The sequence below is a fragment of the Cygnus atratus genome, chromosome 13 (genome assembly GCF_013377495.2).
Source record: "Cygnus atratus isolate AKBS03 ecotype Queensland, Australia chromosome 13, CAtr_DNAZoo_HiC_assembly, whole genome shotgun sequence".
NCBI lineage: Eukaryota > Metazoa > Chordata > Aves > Anseriformes > Anatidae > Cygnus > Cygnus atratus.
The window spans coordinates 3,585,331-3,603,839 of record NC_066374.1 but is presented as its reverse complement, the minus strand read 5'-3'; the positions used below and the strand labels follow the sequence as shown (position 1 = coordinate 3,603,839).

General features: G+C 42.9%; 1 protein-coding gene across 1 annotated transcript in view; it reads left to right on the top strand.

The window, feature by feature from the left end:
- Window positions 1-18,509, top strand: part of TRPC5 (transient receptor potential cation channel subfamily C member 5) — a 64,201-nt gene that overhangs the window by 29,268 nt on the left and 16,424 nt on the right. Inside the window, exons 3-6 of the mRNA XM_035541565.1 lie at window positions 2,514-2,850; window positions 5,722-5,861; window positions 9,889-10,211; window positions 14,597-14,792. Of these exons, the coding sequence (XP_035397458.1) occupies window positions 2,514-2,850; window positions 5,722-5,861; window positions 9,889-10,211; window positions 14,597-14,792 (996 nt within the window). The remainder of the gene's footprint in view (window positions 1-2,513; window positions 2,851-5,721; window positions 5,862-9,888; window positions 10,212-14,596; window positions 14,793-18,509) is intronic.

Genomic DNA, 18,509 nt, shown 5'->3' with positions numbered 1-18,509 from the left:
TCATTGCCATATCAACTGTTGTCCAGTTCCTGCTGTGTGTGCTTGTGAAGTTAGTTCCAAATCAAAGGTGCTTCTGATTTTCTTTTCTGATACCCTCTGGACTGCTGTGTCACTCATATGTCAGATGCAGCAGTCGTGTGTACTGCAGTAATAACACGTAAACATCCAGCTTCATAACTGCCTGCTGCGCCTCTTGGAGATTTTAGTTTCAGTACTAATTTTGGTCAGTCCATGTCTTTGAATTGCCCAGTCCAAAACCGGTCTGATTCTGATATAGCCAACCAGTTACAAAATAGAAAATACATTCACAAAACTCAAAAACAACTGCAGAAACGACCTTGTTTAACTTCGGTGACATGTTACTTTGCTTTCTACAACACCGTTCACACCAAAAATCCATATTCAGAAGAAACTAGGTAAGATGTAAGAGCTGGAGAGAAAGAAGTGGAGATTGTTATTTGATTTTTTCCCTCTTGCTGTACGTTGTTCCTGGTCTTCTGGCACTGTGGGAGCTCTGCAGGGTGTTTCCAAATACCACTTGCCATCAGAATGGGGGCTTGCGATGCCACCGCTGCCTTGTGCTGTGGGATCAGGGACTGAGGAGACCCCAGCATCGCCTCCTCCCGCTGCCTTCGCTCGTCTGCTACTGCTAGCTCATTGCTCCCTTTTATTTCGCATTGGTTTGGCTGTTTTGAACATGGCAGGGTCGTGCTCTGCTTGTGTAGAGCACTCTGAGAATTGCACGTGAAAAGTCCTTGTGTACACTAAATAACTTTGGGCAGTTCTGGCAGGGCTTGGGTGTTAAAAAGATACAGGTGTGTGCTGAAACTTGCATTAAGAAATCGTCTCTTTCACACCAGATGTGATCTCCTGGTGGCAAATTCTAGGTACAAACGTTTTAGATGTGATGAGGAGAGCCTTTTAAGTGTCTCATAAATGCACATGAGGTGGCTGATGTGTTCTTAGCCCTGGCTGCATCTGCACTGGGTGGACTAGTGTCTGCACAGGAGTTTCTGCTGGGGCTGAATGTGCAGAAGGAAACCCTTGCATTCAGAAGCCAGTCCCTTTGCCGCCACCATGGCATCTTTTTTCCAAGAGCTGTTTTAAGTTATAGTGGGAAAAGAGTGCTTTGCCTGATAAAATCTAGCTTCCCTGACGGGGGAAGAAGAGAGCACTACACGAAGATAGCACTTTAGCACGCCATCCCTCCCAGAGCTCCCTGTTACATAGAGATGAGCCAAGTGTAATGAACAGCAGTGTCGTCTTAGTTGAGGTTCACTTTGGAACTCGCAGAGCCCAGTGACAAACCTGAGTTCAGCAGATCAGGAGGGGTAACTTCACAGGCTGCTGGAGACTGGCAGGGACCTCTGGGCCCATCTGGTCCAGCCCCTGCTCCAGCAGGGCCACCCCGAGCAGGGTGTCCAGTGCCATGTCCAGACCCTTCTGAAGATCTCCAAAGAGGAGACTCCACAGCCTCTCTAGGCAGCCTCTGCCAGCGCTCAACTTCCTTACGATGGGTTAGAAATCAAATACACAAACACAGTTGTCTTGATCTTGCAGACATCTCTAATTAGCTCTGCGTCTGAAAAGTTCTGAAAATCATGGGGCTGCCCAGGTATAATCAAGAACATGAAGTCTTCTGGCACAGGCCAGAAATATCTTGGCTTGAGTTTCCAATTCCAAAGGCTGTTAGGTATTAAAATTGTCAGAAGTAGTTGCAACCTGAGCATTTGTGGTATGGAGTCCCTGAGATGCAATAAATCACTATCATAAAGCTGGTTCTCACAGAGTGAAAGTCAACTTTCAAGCATCTTTTTTTTTTGCCAGTGTGATCAAAGGTTTCTTTTTGCCTCTGCTTAGTCTCTTACCTTCTACAAGCGCTCTCTTAATAACGAGGCACATTTACAAACGTGCTGTCCTGCTCCCCAGCAGATGTCACCTGGCTGAACTTTACATTACTGCATGCTGTCTCATGCCCAGCCCAGCCCACACGCACATATGCGGGCGTCCTTACACAAATCATGTGCAGCACCCCACACGCTTCTGGAGACATCCTTTCTCCCTCTCTCTGACACACGCACACACACACACACACACACAGCTTTACATCTTTTCCCTCCTGCCTTGTCTTGTAGTCACTTCTTAAGATGCTGACAGTGATTTGTTTGACACAGTTGAAACCTGAAATGTGCTGAAATGTGCTGAAAAAGCAGGGGAAGAGAAAAAGATAATAAGAATTTTAGTTGTAGCACCTTTGCACAAGGCTTTACGTGTGGTGGGTGACTGATAGGATGTTTCAAATGGAAAAGAACTCATAGAAGAAATCTGAAATCCTGTGAAGAAAAACAGAGGGAAGTCTCCCTCCTTTCTTCTGTCTGTCCCTAAAATATGTTCTCCCGCCCCATACAAGCCCCAGGTTGTATCTGAGGGTCTGTGTGGGCCCTGACACATAACACAAGGGGCAGCACGCATGAAGTACCAGCCTGTAATAATCTTTCTCTTCTCTTCCTCAGTTTGTTGCTCAGCCAAACTGCCAGCAGCTACTAGCAACGCTTTGGTACGACGGTTTTCCAGGATGGAGGCGGAAACACTGGGCAGTAAAACTCTTGACCTGTGTCACCATCGGACTGCTGTTCCCTGTGCTATCTGTGGCATACCTGATTGCACCGAAGAGCAGGCTGGGACTGTTCATTAAAAAGCCATTTATCAAGTTTATCTGCCACACTGGCTCGTACCTAACCTTCCTCTTCATGCTCCTGCTGGCATCGCAGCACATCGTCAGGACCGACCTTCACATGCAGGGCCCGCCTCCCACCATTGTGGAGTGGCTGATCCTGCCCTGGGTTCTAGGTAAATGAGAAACCCCAAAAAATCCTGAGCCACAGTCGCCTGACTTGCGCCCATGGCAACTGTGTGGAGACTCATTCCTGAGCTCAGCATCAGCAGCATGTAAAGAGATTTGGCAGCCAACTTCAGTCACTGCAGGAAACAGCTGGGCTCCTTCTGGAACAACAGATCCTGTTGGCCTAGGGCTCTTCTGCTGTTCGTGGTGCCATCTGACATGCCTTTAGAGATGACCCTGAGTAAACCTCAGCAGGCAGAGCTCCCTCCCTGCTTCCCACATGCACTGTGCAAGAAGCGGGTATAGGAATTAGCTTCTGGGTCATGCTAGTGACAAATAGTGTCACTTGAATGCTGGCTTCCTTCTGCTGGTACGTGGCAGGAGGCAGAGCTGAGGACCTGCCTTTGCTTTTGCCTTCTCGCTGATCTGCACCGGGACTCAGCATGCAGGTACCTGGGCTCCCAAATAGCCTGCAGGAAAGCAGAAAAGGGAAGATAAATCTCATGCTGCCTTATGCCCATGTGCTGATAAACACTGATCAAATCAATATTGATTTGCCCTAATGTAAGCAGAAGAAGGAGGGGCTGTCTATGATGAGCAGGTTAAAGCTGAGGCTGTTATTCTGGTCTGGCTTGGGCAAGCATAACTGAAGAACAGGGGTGTCCGGGTCCCCCAAGGGCAGGAGGTACAGGTGAGGTGGTGAGGTGGGATGGGAGGAAGTGGATAGAGCCACTGAAGAAGAAGGGACACCTCTCTCAGCAAACCTCAATCTCCAGAGCTCTCCCTGGGGCTCCTCACTGCTCCTCATGGGTCCACCTCTGCGTCCCCGTGCCTGCTGGCTCCTCTCCTGGGATAACACCAGTACCCGGCTCCTCCTTTCTGTGGTGGCTCAGGATCAGGCTGGTTCTGTGCCAAGCACGCCTAGCTGCTCTGTGTGCCAAAACTAAAATTGCTGATGGAAAATGCAGAAAGAAAATTAGAGTTGCAAACATGCTTACAAATCACTTTCCATCCCAACCCAGGGCATTTTGCTCTTTGTGTAGCTCCATCACAACTTCCAAATGGTAACTCAAGCCTCGTTACCTTCCTAGCCTGGATTATGGCACTGAGGTGTACGTGTTGGTAGAAACTTAAGCTGAGAAGGTTAAATGTCTTTTCTGAGCTTAGGTGATCTCTGCACTTTATCCTTCACTTCACAGTTTAAATTGAAGGAAATGGTGGGCACTTCAGCAAAATTGATGTGCAGATGAAAGGATAATCCATAAAAAAAGAACTTTCAAAATAGCCTGTCACCGTTCTCTCTTCTTATTTTTTAGTTCCTTTGTTTCAGATACGTAGGGATGTTTGGGGATTGTTGATTAAATGGGAGAAATTAGAGCAGTTTCACGAGATTAAAGGTTATTATTTATGAAATATCTTCCACTATAAAAGGAGAGAGAGAACAGGCACACACAGCATTGCTGTAACTATAGTAACCAGCAATGATAACTCACTATAAATACAGCGTATGAGTTCTTCAACAGGCTCCACTCCATTGATTTATTTCGTGTTTTTGTGTGCATGCAAAGATTTGGCAGCTGTTAGAAAATTACCTTATTGGCCTTGACATTATGCTTGCCTGACCATTGACCTGCTAGCTGGCAGCTGAAGAGCTAAGATTGATATCTGGATGTTTGCAGCAGTTCATTTCAACATTATCTGCTCTTCAGGTTGAACTTTCAGGTCCTAAAATTGAGCTGCAAGTGGCATTTCAGTGACCACTGTGGTATCCTGTGGTTGGGTATGGGCAGCAATTTGGGTAACTGTAGCAGTAATATACTTTGAGGTATATATTTTTTTTCTTTTCACACACGTTTCAGGTCTTCAATGCAAGGATAGTGTAAACTGGCTAGTTCAAAATACCAGGGGACTCTGAGGACATGCTCAGAAGCATAGTGATGTAGGAGCCTAGCTGCCATTTGCTTTTTAATTGGGCTTAGGCTCTCAAAAGTACTTAAACAAGTCTTAAGTAAAGGACATATGAGTTGCTTAAAATGAAAATTTTATGCCAGGTAATGAACTACAGAAGCTCACCCTTACCCTCTAGCAGCAGGGAGGAATAGTGAAGGTTAGCAAGTGCCACAAATTATTACCAGAAGGCATTTCAGAGTTGAGATGATGGGCTCTGGCCATATCCTTGAGAAAAATTTTCACCTCGCAAAACCCACAGCCATATTTGACATTAGGTGAGTCATTGCTGAGAGATGTGATGTCAGGCTGCAGTGCCCTTTTCCATGCTGAGTCGTACCTTTTTTTTTTCACAAATACTCCCAATGGGCTTTCAGTGCAGCAAGATGCATAAATGCAGTAACTGAGCATAGAGAACAAATTCACTTCTTCCTTCTCTGGTGTGATATTTCCAGGTCAGGGAGGAAATATACTGGTATGCAGAAGCTGGTACCAGTGTTGCATGTTCTGCAGAGAAAGAAAAAAAATCAGTACTGTCCAACTGAGCAATGAATTACTGTGGGAGCAGACAATCTACGGGAAAACATAACAAATACAGTTACTTAAATAGTTTATTCATATAAAACAAATTTCGTCTGAGCCAATCCACTCATACTGGTTACAATTAACATATGTTTCAGGCAGCCTCCTTGTCTTTGTATCTGGAGCCCTGCATAGGAAGCCTAGGTCTTTCTCGGATCTCTCTAGACTGCATTCCTAATGGAGTTGTAAAATGCCTCGTAATCAGCATGATTTTACTTGTACAAGACAGGAGGGATGAGGCATTTTTTCCAAACTGTTAATTTATAATTGTCTTTTCACATCACATACACACAGTAGTTTAACAGCAAATAATACCTTCTCATGACAGTGAACTCACTTTCTTTCTGCAGGTTTTATCTGGGGAGAAATCAAGGAAATGTGGGATGGTGGATTCAATGAGTACGTACATGACTGGTGGAATCTGATGGACTTTGCAATGAACTCCCTCTACCTTGCAACTATCTCCCTTAAAATTGTTGCCTATGTCAAGGTACAGTAACCTGGGCAAGAGAATTTGTAACTTGTTTCTGAGAACTGCAGTATATAGGATAGAAGCTATCAGACACAAAATTACAGATCAAAGAGAATAGCTACTTTTCAAGCAATCCAGTTTTGAAAATTCACCTGGAAAGCTTATTAACTTGTGTGGAGAATGATCTTCCTTCCCATCTCTACTCTTTGGTTAATACTGACATAGATTGTGTGGGCATTGGGTAGAAGTTTCCAGACTTCTGTGCATTTTGTAGCTACTCAGTTGCCAAAGATATGTTTTGTTTTCCATGTTGACATCTTTCAACAATGCTAAACTTCACGAAAGCATGATTTTTAAATAAAACAGTAAGGAACAACAAGAATAGGGTTATCTGAAAACATCTCCCGTCAAGATTTATAATCTGTAGTCTGTGAGCCCCAACAGATCTGTAGATTACTTATCAGGAGTCTGTGAAAAGCCTACCAAGAAAAGCACACCTGCTGGTAGGGGGCTTCCATCTGATGTAAAGGAGTCAACTTCTCTTCTTGAATATATAGGTTTAAACTGTAGGCAAGGAGATGACAAAGGGGCACGCTGGAGCTTTAGAACTACAGATTCCTCACTGTCATGTTACATTTGTGGTGAGAGTGCACATCAGAGTTCATCCTCAAAAGCACCTTCCACATCTATAAATTTCTGATGCTCCAAGTTAGCATATGCACAAGTTTTGAAGCCAGAGGATGGCCTGAAGCGCTTTCTCTCTGTCTCTGTTTTTCAAAGACACAGACAACACACAAAGGGCCTCCTGCAAAGCTCCTTATGCAGTGGCTGTCTTTGACTTCAGTTGGAGCTGCGTGCTTGGATGGCATCCATCTCCTGAGCCTGATTCTTTTCTTGATGTGAATCAGCTATAAATTCACTGCAGTTAGTGCAATTACACAGGTGTAAATCAAGTAACTGTAGTCTACTCCTTAGCCTTATGCACTTCGTAGTTCTGCTGTGCTACTGTGTAGGTCTTGCCCAGGCAGAAGGGAACTACTTCTTGTAGCCCACTCCTAGAAACCAGGATAAGCACATCCCCAAAAGCAACCCTGTGTAGTCCCCCCCTGAAGCTTGTATGCAGGCAGAGGGGAAAAGAGTTCAAAATTTCACAGAGCTCATTGACTCCAAAATGGGAATGCTCTTACATAAACCCTTCTGCAAGCAGTCCTGCTACGGAGCCTTTTTAAAATCCAGAAGGCTGCATAATGGGGAGTTGGGTTTTCAAAGGAAAAAGCTTCAAGACAGTTGCTATTCCCTGAACAGGCAGCTCTGTGACAGCATCAAAGCAGAAACAGATTACGTCTTTTTTCTCCTAACATTCAGAACCAGTGAGGAAATTAGAGACTTGAAAGGTTGGTCTTTAAACTGTGAGCAATACAGAAAATACTGGAAATTGTAACATTCATGAACAAATCCTAAAATGTTAACAATCTCTTTCTTTCTCTCACACACAAATTACTAAAAGAGCCATGCATCCACAGATTTATATGGTCACACACTGAGATTTAAGCTCACAGCCAAACTACACATAAAAAGGAAGTACAGCTTTGTTTGTATACTTTGCAAGAACTACAGAAACACACAGGCTAACTACAGAGACCTATATGCCAGCACAAAAAAGAATGCTTACAGGAATATATTCATTTGAGTACAGATCAAACCCATTTGGATTAAACCTGGCTAATCTAAGGTCTGGTCCTGCCACGGACCAATGTCAGACCATTCCAAGAAGTGCAGAAAATCTTATATAGCAGTAGCTCTGAAACAGCATGCCCCCTGAAGTTCCCTTCTGACCTATGTTGCTTAAAGGTTGCAGTACACTCTGAAACACGAGGATTTAAAACATAATGGTTTCAAAATCTTTTGCAACATGACTTAGAAAGGTTTTTGTTATTTATAGAACAGCCCAGGGCTGGAAAAGGCTGGTATATATGCCAGTATACCATAGTCTAATGTTTCTTGGAACTTCAAAAGATTACATGGACATTTAGCTTTCTGCCAAATATCAGAAAAATAAATTGCATACTGACACTAATGTTTTCCATCCTTGTTTTTACCTGGAGACTTTTTTTCCCCCGATTTGACTGGTTCGAAGACCTGGCCTCAATATTATCTAGTAACAATGAAATGTTCAGCCTAATTATAGGGCAAAAATACTTTCTTAATCAGTTTTCATTTGCTGCATTGAATTATGTAATGAGGAAGGGTAAATGTGACTGTCTGTTGTAACTTATTTGTGCTACTCTGTATACATTTCTGCTCTTTTTCATCTTCTGATGCCTAACCTGAGCAACTCCAGCCTTTTCAGCTTCATTAGATACCGCTGAAATCTCCAATTTTTCTGTTACCTGTGGTGCTGAGCTGTTCAAAAGTGACTACGGTTTTCCAAGCAAGGATATACCATCACTTTATAAAGGGCCAAAATATGACCCTAACAAGTTGCTTTAAAAATAGATGTGAGATGAAGAAGAGCTTTTCACATTCCTTCACGTGCTCCCTACCCTGGCAGAGAGCCCCAGGGCTGCTGTGTCCAGCCAGCACGCAGAAGAGAATCGCGAACAAATGTGCAAATCTGCTCCCTAGGCGGGGAGGCTTGCTGTTCACAACCACCCACCCCTACTGTTGGTTATCGGCAAAAAGTTTTAAACGTCTGCTTGTTTGTAAACATTTTAAGACCCATCTTCAAATCAAGTTAACAAAGTCAGGCCTGATGTTCGTGGAATAGGCAACGGTTCGGAAATGTCAGAAGCAATCAGAGGTCGCATTGAAATACCTTTGTATTGTGTCTCAGCTCCTTCATACGGAGGAATAGTTGGAAACATCTACTTGCTTTAGCTGCATCCTTGAAAAAAACATGGATTAATTTATTGGACCTTCAGATTTATATGTAAAGTCCCTACAAACTCATTGCCAATGTGATATTGATACCATTTCCTTTTGAAACATACAAAAAAAGATATTAAGAGTCCTAAACACTCTTAGCGATACTATTAGCAATATAATTCTAAGTGCATTTTTTGCCTTTTTATACATGTTAAATGAGCAGAAGCAAATGCTAAAAGGATAAATTATTCCTTGATGTTAAAATGTCTTTGACTCCATTCTGCTGTGGCAGTGTGGCTAAGCCAGAGAAGTTACATTTGTATAACCAGCTCTTTCATGTTACCTATTTGCATCTGGCTGTACCTGGCTCAGATAATGCTTCTGCTTTTACAGTTGCATTACAAACCAAGTTAATTTTATAATTGAGGTGCTCAAATGTATCCATTATTTTGGCTGTAATTAGGACTTCTGCTTTAGGTACTTTCCGAAAATTGCCATGACAAATTAACTAATAAGGAAATTAATACAAAGACAGCATTTTGGTTCTGGGCTGTTGGCACCTTTTTGAGATTACATTGGAGGGAAAGCATCCACTTCTGGTGTTCCATCATTCATTACTTTCCTTATTCCCTTCTTTCATTCTCATTCTTCCTGGAATTAGCAGTGTTTTGAAGGTGCAGTAATATTTAGGGGGAAAAAGAAAAAAAAGATAATTGGAAATGACCTGAACCTGCTATGGGGCAGTCCAAACCCTTTTAAGCGTTTAAAGAGAAGAAGATCACATGTGAACCCAAGGACCTGCATTACCCACAGTGAATTTGAAATTCAGAAGGCCTGTTATCTAAACTTAGGCTAAGTACAGTCCACATACCAGAAACCCCTAGAAAAAAGCTGGTCCCACTAAGCTATTCATATTGGGGGGTCTAAATCTGTAGGAAGTTCATAAGAAGGCGTCATTAAACCTAAATCTCTGCCCTGATCAACTCAGCTTCGGTCCTGATTCCTGAATTCAGTGACTCCTGAACTGACACTTGGGAGTTGAAAAGCACTTCTTGTGTCACAAGTACCTGGTTAGTATTTATTTACATGTAAAGCATTAGTATTAGCAGGTGTGAGTGTTCGAGTTATCTCAAAATCATGACAACATAATTCACTTTTATACCCTTGTTATTTCTTTCAGTATAACGGTTCTCGTCCAAGGGAGGAATGGGAAATGTGGCACCCGACTCTCATCGCAGAAGCCCTCTTTGCAATATCCAATATTTTAAGTTCCTTGCGTCTCATATCCCTGTTTACAGCAAATTCACACCTGGGACCCTTGCAGATTTCTCTGGGACGCATGCTGCTAGACATCCTTAAATTCCTTTTTATCTACTGTCTGGTGCTTCTGGCTTTCGCCAATGGACTGAACCAGCTTTATTTTTATTATGAGACCAGTGCCTCGGAGGAACCCAACAACTGCAAGGGGATCCGATGTGAGAAACAGAACAATGCCTTCTCCACGTAAGATGTTCTTTCCTTTATGATTTTAAGGGTGACTTACACTGTCTCCTCTCTTACCTGCCTTTGCGTGTTGTCTATCATTGTGCCGAAAGTGTCTTTATTTATTCATTTGCAAATATCAGGTGAGCTGCTCAACTGTGCAGGAAAAGCGTGAGTTAACTGGGGCAGAGAATTCTGCTGAGCTTTGCTGTCACAGAAGGGCTTTTAGGTCTGGAAGTGAGAGACGATCATTTTAGTTCTGGACCAAAAAGTCTTTCTACGTGGTCCTGCAACTGAAATTTTAGATGGCTACGTACAATTTCAGGATATCTGAGAAAGCAGGTATCCTGTTGTAGTATTTGTTTTGTCTTATTCTGGAGGAAAGGGGGGAAAGCTAAACAAAATGTAGAAAACAAGGGATAAACTATGAAAAAAAAACGTATTAATAAATAACATGACAGAGCAACAACAGTCTCACCTAGGCCATTTTTATACACAGGAGGTTACAGGCTTCCCTGATTCTCTTGCAGTGGGGTGAGACTAAAATCACATCAAAATCCATTTTGCTGGAAATGCTGGTACTTTACTGAGAGGTTGGCATGGAAATCGCTGTGCTGACAGCTGGCAGGGCTGAAAGACAAAGCACATGCTGAAAAATAACATGAATTGTCTTTCTGATCTATTTGTTTTAATTACTAATAGTGGAAATAATTATAATAATCAGCCCCCATCCGATTGTTCTTGCTGGTTGCACAGTACTTAAAACACAAAGGGAAGAGAAATAAATAAAGCACCGTCTAGAAAAGGGCCTACGCCCTGCAAGCAAGCAAAACAAAACTGTTGTCCACCACGTCAGGCAAAATTAAATACAACTTAGCATAATGCCCAATAATTCTCCACCCTTCTTCAGCTGAAGGCTGGAGGTTAAAAAAGGATTCGTGTCATTTTTGCACTGTTATCAAAAGCAAATGATGGCTGACGCCACATTGGAAGAGGGAAGATTCCAACATTGTCTCTGTCATTGGCCCTCCTTACAAGAAGGGGGAGATTTTCCTGGGATAAAGTCCAGCCTTACAAGAGCCTCATAACCAGAGAGTCCTGGTAGACCATATGTGCTGCCGTTTCCACTGCAGAGCAGGAACACCATAGGCTTGATTAATTTTCTCATTAAACCCATCTATATCTGGAGGAAGTGAATGGACCTGCACTGTGCTAATGAAAAACAGAATTAAAGACTCCAGTCTTTTTTCTGTTTTAATTGTTCGGAATGCCCCAGAAATGTGTTGTGCTGCCCTTGCAAAGGAATTAAATAACAAATGCTATTCCTTGATCTACATCCATACTGATGGAGCAGCCAGAGGGAGAAATGTTTGGCAAGCACAATGTTTGTTAAGTGGCAACTTCTAGCTCGGGAAGGGTCAAAACCACAAAGCTCAGGACTGGAGTGTGCCTTTCCCTGGAGCTACACTGAACAGATGTATTCCAGTTCTACATTCTGGTTTGGACCTGTCTCCACTGCAAACCAGTTGTTTTACAGACTTCACTGTTGGCAGATTAGTGGAGCAAGCAAAAACAAGATTTGACTAAAGAAAAAGATGAGCAGGAAGAAAAAAACCCCAACAACAACAACAACAACAACAAAAAGATTCTCAAGTAAGTAAGAAGGTACAACATCTTGAGAACTAGAAATGATACAGAACCACTTAACAGAAAGTGTGTGGATCAGCTTAAATACAAACCACAATTTCTCCCACCCTAACATGCAGTTTGAGCCCCCCTGCCAAGGAGAATGTAGCACAGGAAGGAAATTGAGGGGGCTCAGCCTTTATGACAGAGGTTTGTTTAAAACAAAATCGCAGTGGGAGGGGATCCATTAGGACTGAGGTCTCCTGGCAGGGGACAGAATGCTCTGCAGTTACTTTTTTGTTTGAGCCTTGCTTAAGAAATTTATTTAACATGTTCTTAAAAGTTTAAATAGTCGTTATTAACACCCCCAGTACAAGCTGACATTTGGCCCTTGAGCAGACGCACAGCATGGGTGAATGGCTAAGAACGAGCAACCTGCAAAACAGAAAATTACATCGTTGGGCTGGGGAGAGCAAGCATGACTAGAGTGAATTCAAATCAGAGCTGGTGTTACCTCAACTTTGCTCGTTGTTCATCCCTAATGGAAGAATAAATGTGAAAAGCTTTCAATCAGTCCCCTTTGATTCCTACCAGCATTTCTAGGCAGACACACAATAAGATCTAATTTTGTAAGGGAAGGAAAAGCAGGACACTGTTCATGTTTGTGCAGCTTGTTTAAAATGTGACGACTATTTACTGGTGCATTATTTCCTATTACTCCCAAAGGAAGGGTTTCATATTTTTTTGGTGAGGAAATTTTCTGCATCGCAAACACAGATCACGGAAAAGTAATATTCCTTTGTGACAGCAATGAGGTGAAGACATGAATAATTTAAGTTTTTATGGTGTGCCTTAAGCATCCCTGAGAAAGCAGTGTGTCTCCTGCTTAGGCAGGCAGTTTGAAAGTATGTTTAGCACTGTGCTTCTGGCAACTGCAGAAGGGAGAAGAGAGAGAGGAAGAGGAGGAAGGGGAGGAAGAAACCACTTGCACCTTGCTGTCTGCAGAGAGCTCACGGGAGAGTTGGGCTGGCAGCTGGGCTGAGCCCCACCTGAACAGTGAAAAAAGATTGTAGTTCTTGCCTGTCATTAAACAAGGAGGAAAGTCTTAAGTCTTACTTCTGTGCAAAGCTGCAGAAACCATTTGCTGTATTTCTCAGCTGTGACTACATGCCCACATGTTAATATATTGGCCTTAATCTGGGCACAGTTACACTCCTGGTTGTAAAACTGTGAGTTCAAGGCAATGCACTAAGTACTTCTGAGAATGATTTCAGTTTCATGTAAGCATGACAAGGACCTCCATTTCTCCTGAGCCTACACCCTAATCAGTACTTTCACCATTAATAGTTAAAATAAGTTAAAAGATAGCAAGCACTCCACTATTTTTAATAGCAAAATGCTTAGCATTCTTTGCTTAATACTTATTTTACCATTACCTCACTTATTTAATAACCCTAACAGCCTGACTTCTGGGAGAAAGGATTTTTGCTTTAGAGTCTTTGTAATTTTGGCCAGTGAAAAACGATGTCCACAAAGCACAAAGAAACTAAATCCCCATATAAAGCATGGGGCTATGTGTGGAACAGATGCCTGGAGAAGCCAGGAGAACAGATTCCTGGTATGTTAAGTAAAGTATCCGAATTTATTTTTATTGATTTTTCTAGTAAGAGCATTTGAAAGTATCTACTGACCCCAGGCCAAAATGGAAACTCTTAAACAGGCATATAAATGTCATTTTTTGATGATATAAATGCCATATTTTGGAAAGCCAAAACAAAGAAGCCCAAATAGAGCAATTATTTAGATTGCTGATTATGTATTTGACGTGATTGCAAAAGGTCACTTGTCTTTGGCTGAAGCAAACTGAGACCTGGGATGATCTCATCAGCTGTAAAGCACAGGGGGGTCAGGTCTAGTTCATCTCTGGATGAAAGACTTCAAAAGAAGAAAACCTCTCAAGCTGAATTAATGCGATGACTCCCTTTCATCTGAGTCATTACTGATCAATTGTTGCAGCATGATACTGAGGGCACTGCTCTGCGGTGGGTGGGAGCTGCTGCACAAACAAGAGCAGCATTTTCAGCCACGTGCAGTGCTGTCAGGCAGGGTGCTAGCAAGCTGGCCTGGCTCACTTGCAGTCCGAGTAATTGCAAGCTGTTAGCCTACATCAGTGCAGAAGGTTCAAGAGGCTGTGACTTCTTGCATCTCCTCCCTCGTGATGCTTTGTTGTGACATGCAATTTGGTCGTGCTGTACTTGAGCATGGGCTCCGTGAGCATTTAGTTTGCAGACATGTTAATGATGCAGGCACTGGTTAAACAGGAGAGGTTATATCTCTGTGTAACAGCAGTGTCGCTCCATGCCAGTTTTAATTAGAGGGAATATACTGGGGTTCTTTTTGCATGTGTCAACATTGGGAAAGGGATTTGTCATTTTTTTTCACAGCAGTTAGGCTTGTTGCATCTCACAAGGATGTGATTCTCAGCCAGGTAGTGGATGTTGTTGATGTGATGCAACTCTTCCAACGGGTCACTGTAGCTGGAGTGCAGACTGCCTCCCGGGGAGAGTAAATGGCTGTGCTGAGCAGCTGCTCCATGGCATCCCAAGCTCCCGATGTTGATCCATTCCCACCTGAGTGCTCCCAGTGCTGGAGTGCTTCCAGTGCCACCAACAGAGCTCTCACATGGGGTGACACCCAACCCCAGCACAGCCAGAACTCCTAAAGGCATTGATTTCCATCTCCCAGAGCCAAGTAAAAATCTGTGTTTATTTTTCCTTCAGACTTTTTGAGACCCTCCAGTCGCTCTTCTGGTCTGTGTTCGGTCTGCTGAATCTCTATGTCACCAATGTGAAAGCCAGACATGAGTTCACAGAATTCGTTGGAGCCACTATGTTTGGAACCTACAACGTCATCTCTCTCGTCGTGCTGCTGAACATGCTCATAGCCATGATGAACAACTCCTACCAGCTCATTGCTGTAAGTTATCTTATTCTCTATCTTTTCGCGTTTGTTTTCCCCCACTGTGCCTCATCTGTTTGCCTTGTAGCAAGTGTGTGTCTTCTGGGACGCTGGAGACTGCTGCCCCCACTCTTTGACAGCAGATAGTTGGGATTTCTACTCAATAGCTTGAATCATGCTTGTGGAGGAGGTTTTGCTCTGTTGTAATGTTTCATATCTGGAAAAAGCGTATTACCTCTGAACTGCCCTTGTCTTCTCCTGTAGACTAACCTTACTGATCACTTTGTCATTAGCAGCTGATTTGCTGTGTAGCAGAGAGGGCATATAAAAGGAAGCCTTTCCGCTGCATTTTAGCCCATTTGTTTTTAACTTGCTTTTTTTTTTATTTGTATATTTTTCCCCTCCTCTCCTATTACTGCTTTCTCATTTGAAACTGTGTGTATCGGGCACCCAATCTGCAATTTCTTATTCCATACTCTTCCCACTGAAATTAGATCATTTCCATCTGGAACTGCAACTAGTCTCCTGGCAGCTGACTCCCTAAACCTGTAATCTGAGATTCCTGGGTAGCCTCAGCACAGGATGAATCTGAGCTGAGGCAGCTCCAGGCTGCCAGTTGGCTGTAGAGCCAGTTTCAGACTTAACTTTATCTTCATACAAATGTATGTTCAAAACTGGTCTCTCTACTGTAATCTCATTCCATGTGCCTAAAAGCCAATCTGTACATTTATAATTACATTTGTCAACAGATTGAAAACTAAAGCAGCATGGCTCTGCATGTTAAGGGTCTTTAGGTAAACTACTCAGAAACAGTACGGAACAAAGCTCAATTCTGTGTGCGGAGCACTTAAGGTAAACCAGTGGGCACTTTCTAAAGAAGAGCTGATAAAAAGTGACATCAACTATGAACAGAAACAGGAGTTACAAAGTCATTTGTGTCCTCAGTTGGTCACTCAGAAGTACAGGCAGAGCAGAGACTTTCCTTTGCATTGTATGACTGCTGGATTTACTCTAGACTAAGGTGGAGGAGACATCCATCTTTTTCTCAAAACAGAGAAAAAGAACCTGCACCAGCTCTGCTACTGCTTCTATTCCCAACTTCCTGGGGAAACCTATGGGTGAACTCTTTCGCTGACTGAAGCACACAGAGAAGACTATTGAGTTGTCTGCTTGAACGGTTTCCACAACTGCTGTTGATTACCTGCTGATTCAAGCGGCTCCTAAATTCAGTTATCTAGTCAAACTGAGCAGAAACCCAGCCAAATCGGTGATACTTTAGAACATCTGATCTTTATCATGTTAAAAAGTATGAGAAAAACTGGACCATTGACCTTCCAAAGGAGCAGGAAAGCAGCTTATCACAAAGGCATCCTTTATCAGTCTGTTTCAATGCTTTAAGTGCTTTCTCTTTGTTCACTGCTACTCCTCACATTCCAGGGAGACTGGAATGAGGGGCAGAAAACAAAGATGTTCTCTTTAGACATTTTCTCTCATTCCCCTTGCTTTATTGTCATCAAACAGGCTTGTCACTGACACGAAGCCCAAACTTAAGACTAGCTGAAGAATGGAAGTATTTGTTATTCACTGGGATATAAACCACTCATCCTTCTTTTCTCAGAATAATTTGAGTGCTGCAATGACACATTAGAAACAATCCCACGTCTTAGAGAGACCCATCATAACAATTAACTGAAGTGACCAGAGCATGGAAGTCTGTTTTTTTGGAAGTTTTTGTATACACAGCATTTGGGAATAGTGAATTCCTTCATCAGAAAGTACGGCTTATGAGAGACCTGGAGGTAAAGGGCTGGAATCACCAGGCATAGCCTAGGCATAACAAGCAACTCAGTGTGCAGCGTGAGGCCCCTGCTCAGAGTAACAACAATGAAAATGCTCTGGGATACTTCTTTGTCACTTAAGCTGTCATATTGCAATTGCTACAGAGAGCAGTGACATTTCTTGGGAAGACAAGAGACAGTCACTTCCAGCCTCGGCTGGGGCACTGCGTGCTGCTTTGTTTTTTGAAGCTAACATTTCTGCATGCTCATAACATTCTCCCAGGGACAGGTTTTCTTCATGTGTCTTCTAAGGGCAAACATCAATTAATTTCTTCCCTGAAGAAAATAGCTCATTAATAAATGTTGAGCTTTACAACTGTGGGTCATTTTTTTAACCTCCTGTAATCAGCTCTCCCCCTTCTGAATCACAGTAGACAGGTTGCTAAACAGGGCATTTCCTCCTCCTGATGTTTATATTACATCGAATACACATTGAATGACAGCATCCCACCAGGGAGGGAGGAGGAGAAAGGGCAAGACACCCTTGGAGTGGGGTCTTCTTCCCAAATACAGCAGTAGAAAATCTTTTGCTCTGTGCAGGACTACAGAGAAATAAAATGAGCTAAACATCAGGAATAACAGCACACCATTGCTTGTTGATTTCCCAGCAGCTGAGTGGTAAGAACATCTCAATTAATTCAACTTGCTAATGAGCCAGTGGCACTGCTGCAATGCAAGCATTCTTTCTCCCCTCCTTTCTTCCATCTCTCACTTCATAGCCGTTTTGTCACCAACACAAAGCCTTCAGGCTTGCTGTTCTGTATTGTCTCATATACACATGAATTTCTGCTGTGAAGTCAGAGGAAGGAGAAGGCAAAGCTGTTCCTGCCCTTGGTCATGTCTCCCTGGTATGGGATTTGGGCTCGGTAGTTCGTTAAGTACCACAGACACATGGTATGAAACCACTGCGTATCTGTGGAAGGCAGAGCAAGGCAAGCAAAGAGTAAAACATGCACAGAGCTTTGAGGGATTCCTGACTCACAGAAGAATTTTTTCTGAAATAATTTTGTTGTGTGGTTTTTGTTTAGTTGGTATTTTTTGTCGCTAAGCTATTTCAGACTTCAATACACATATTTTATAGGGGTACCCTGAAGCCATTTTGATACTGATTTTTTTTTTCATGCCAGACCGTTATCAGTAGCGGATTATGGGAGACACTATGTTTTACTGAAAATGCAAACAAAATCCAAAGGCACAATGAAATGTCCACGCATTGTGGGCTGTTTCAATTTGGGAAGATCAGAATGTTCTATACAAGCAACACAGAATGCAATTGGATGTTATGCACTGCTGGGTCTCTCATCTAAATACCTTCCCAGACGTGACGGAAATACCATCCCTGATGAATGCAAGAGGAATGTGTCATGATGACAAGAGGAAGGACAATGGGACTTATCTGAGAGTAGCCAGGTGGCTCCATCACTCACAAGTAGCATAAAGTAACAGAGTGGGTAATGAGCACATTTTATGTGATAGGCTGTTTCTTATAGGGCTGCCACTTGGCTGTGTCTGAATTTATACAATCCTCCTGCCAGTCTTTTTTTTTTTTTTTTTTTAAATGTGCTGTTTTTTCAAAACACTGTGACAGTGGGTATTGTGACACCCAAGCATGCATGTCTTCTAGGGCCTGAAGGTGCAGGTGCATTTTTGGTGTTCTGTGATGCAAGTGCATTTTGCAGGAAACCAGCAATCGATATGTATTTTCTGAAAGCATGTTCCTCATGGACACATCCACCAGAGTCTGGAAAGCCACACAAGAATTACTCACTGGGACCGTACAAACAGTTTTGACTATGCAGCTGCAGGAGCAAGGGGAAGCACGATTGATGGAAGAACAGGAACTAAGACTCCTTCAGGAGGGAAACCGTAGGGCTGTGATTTGGATTCCAGGTGGGTT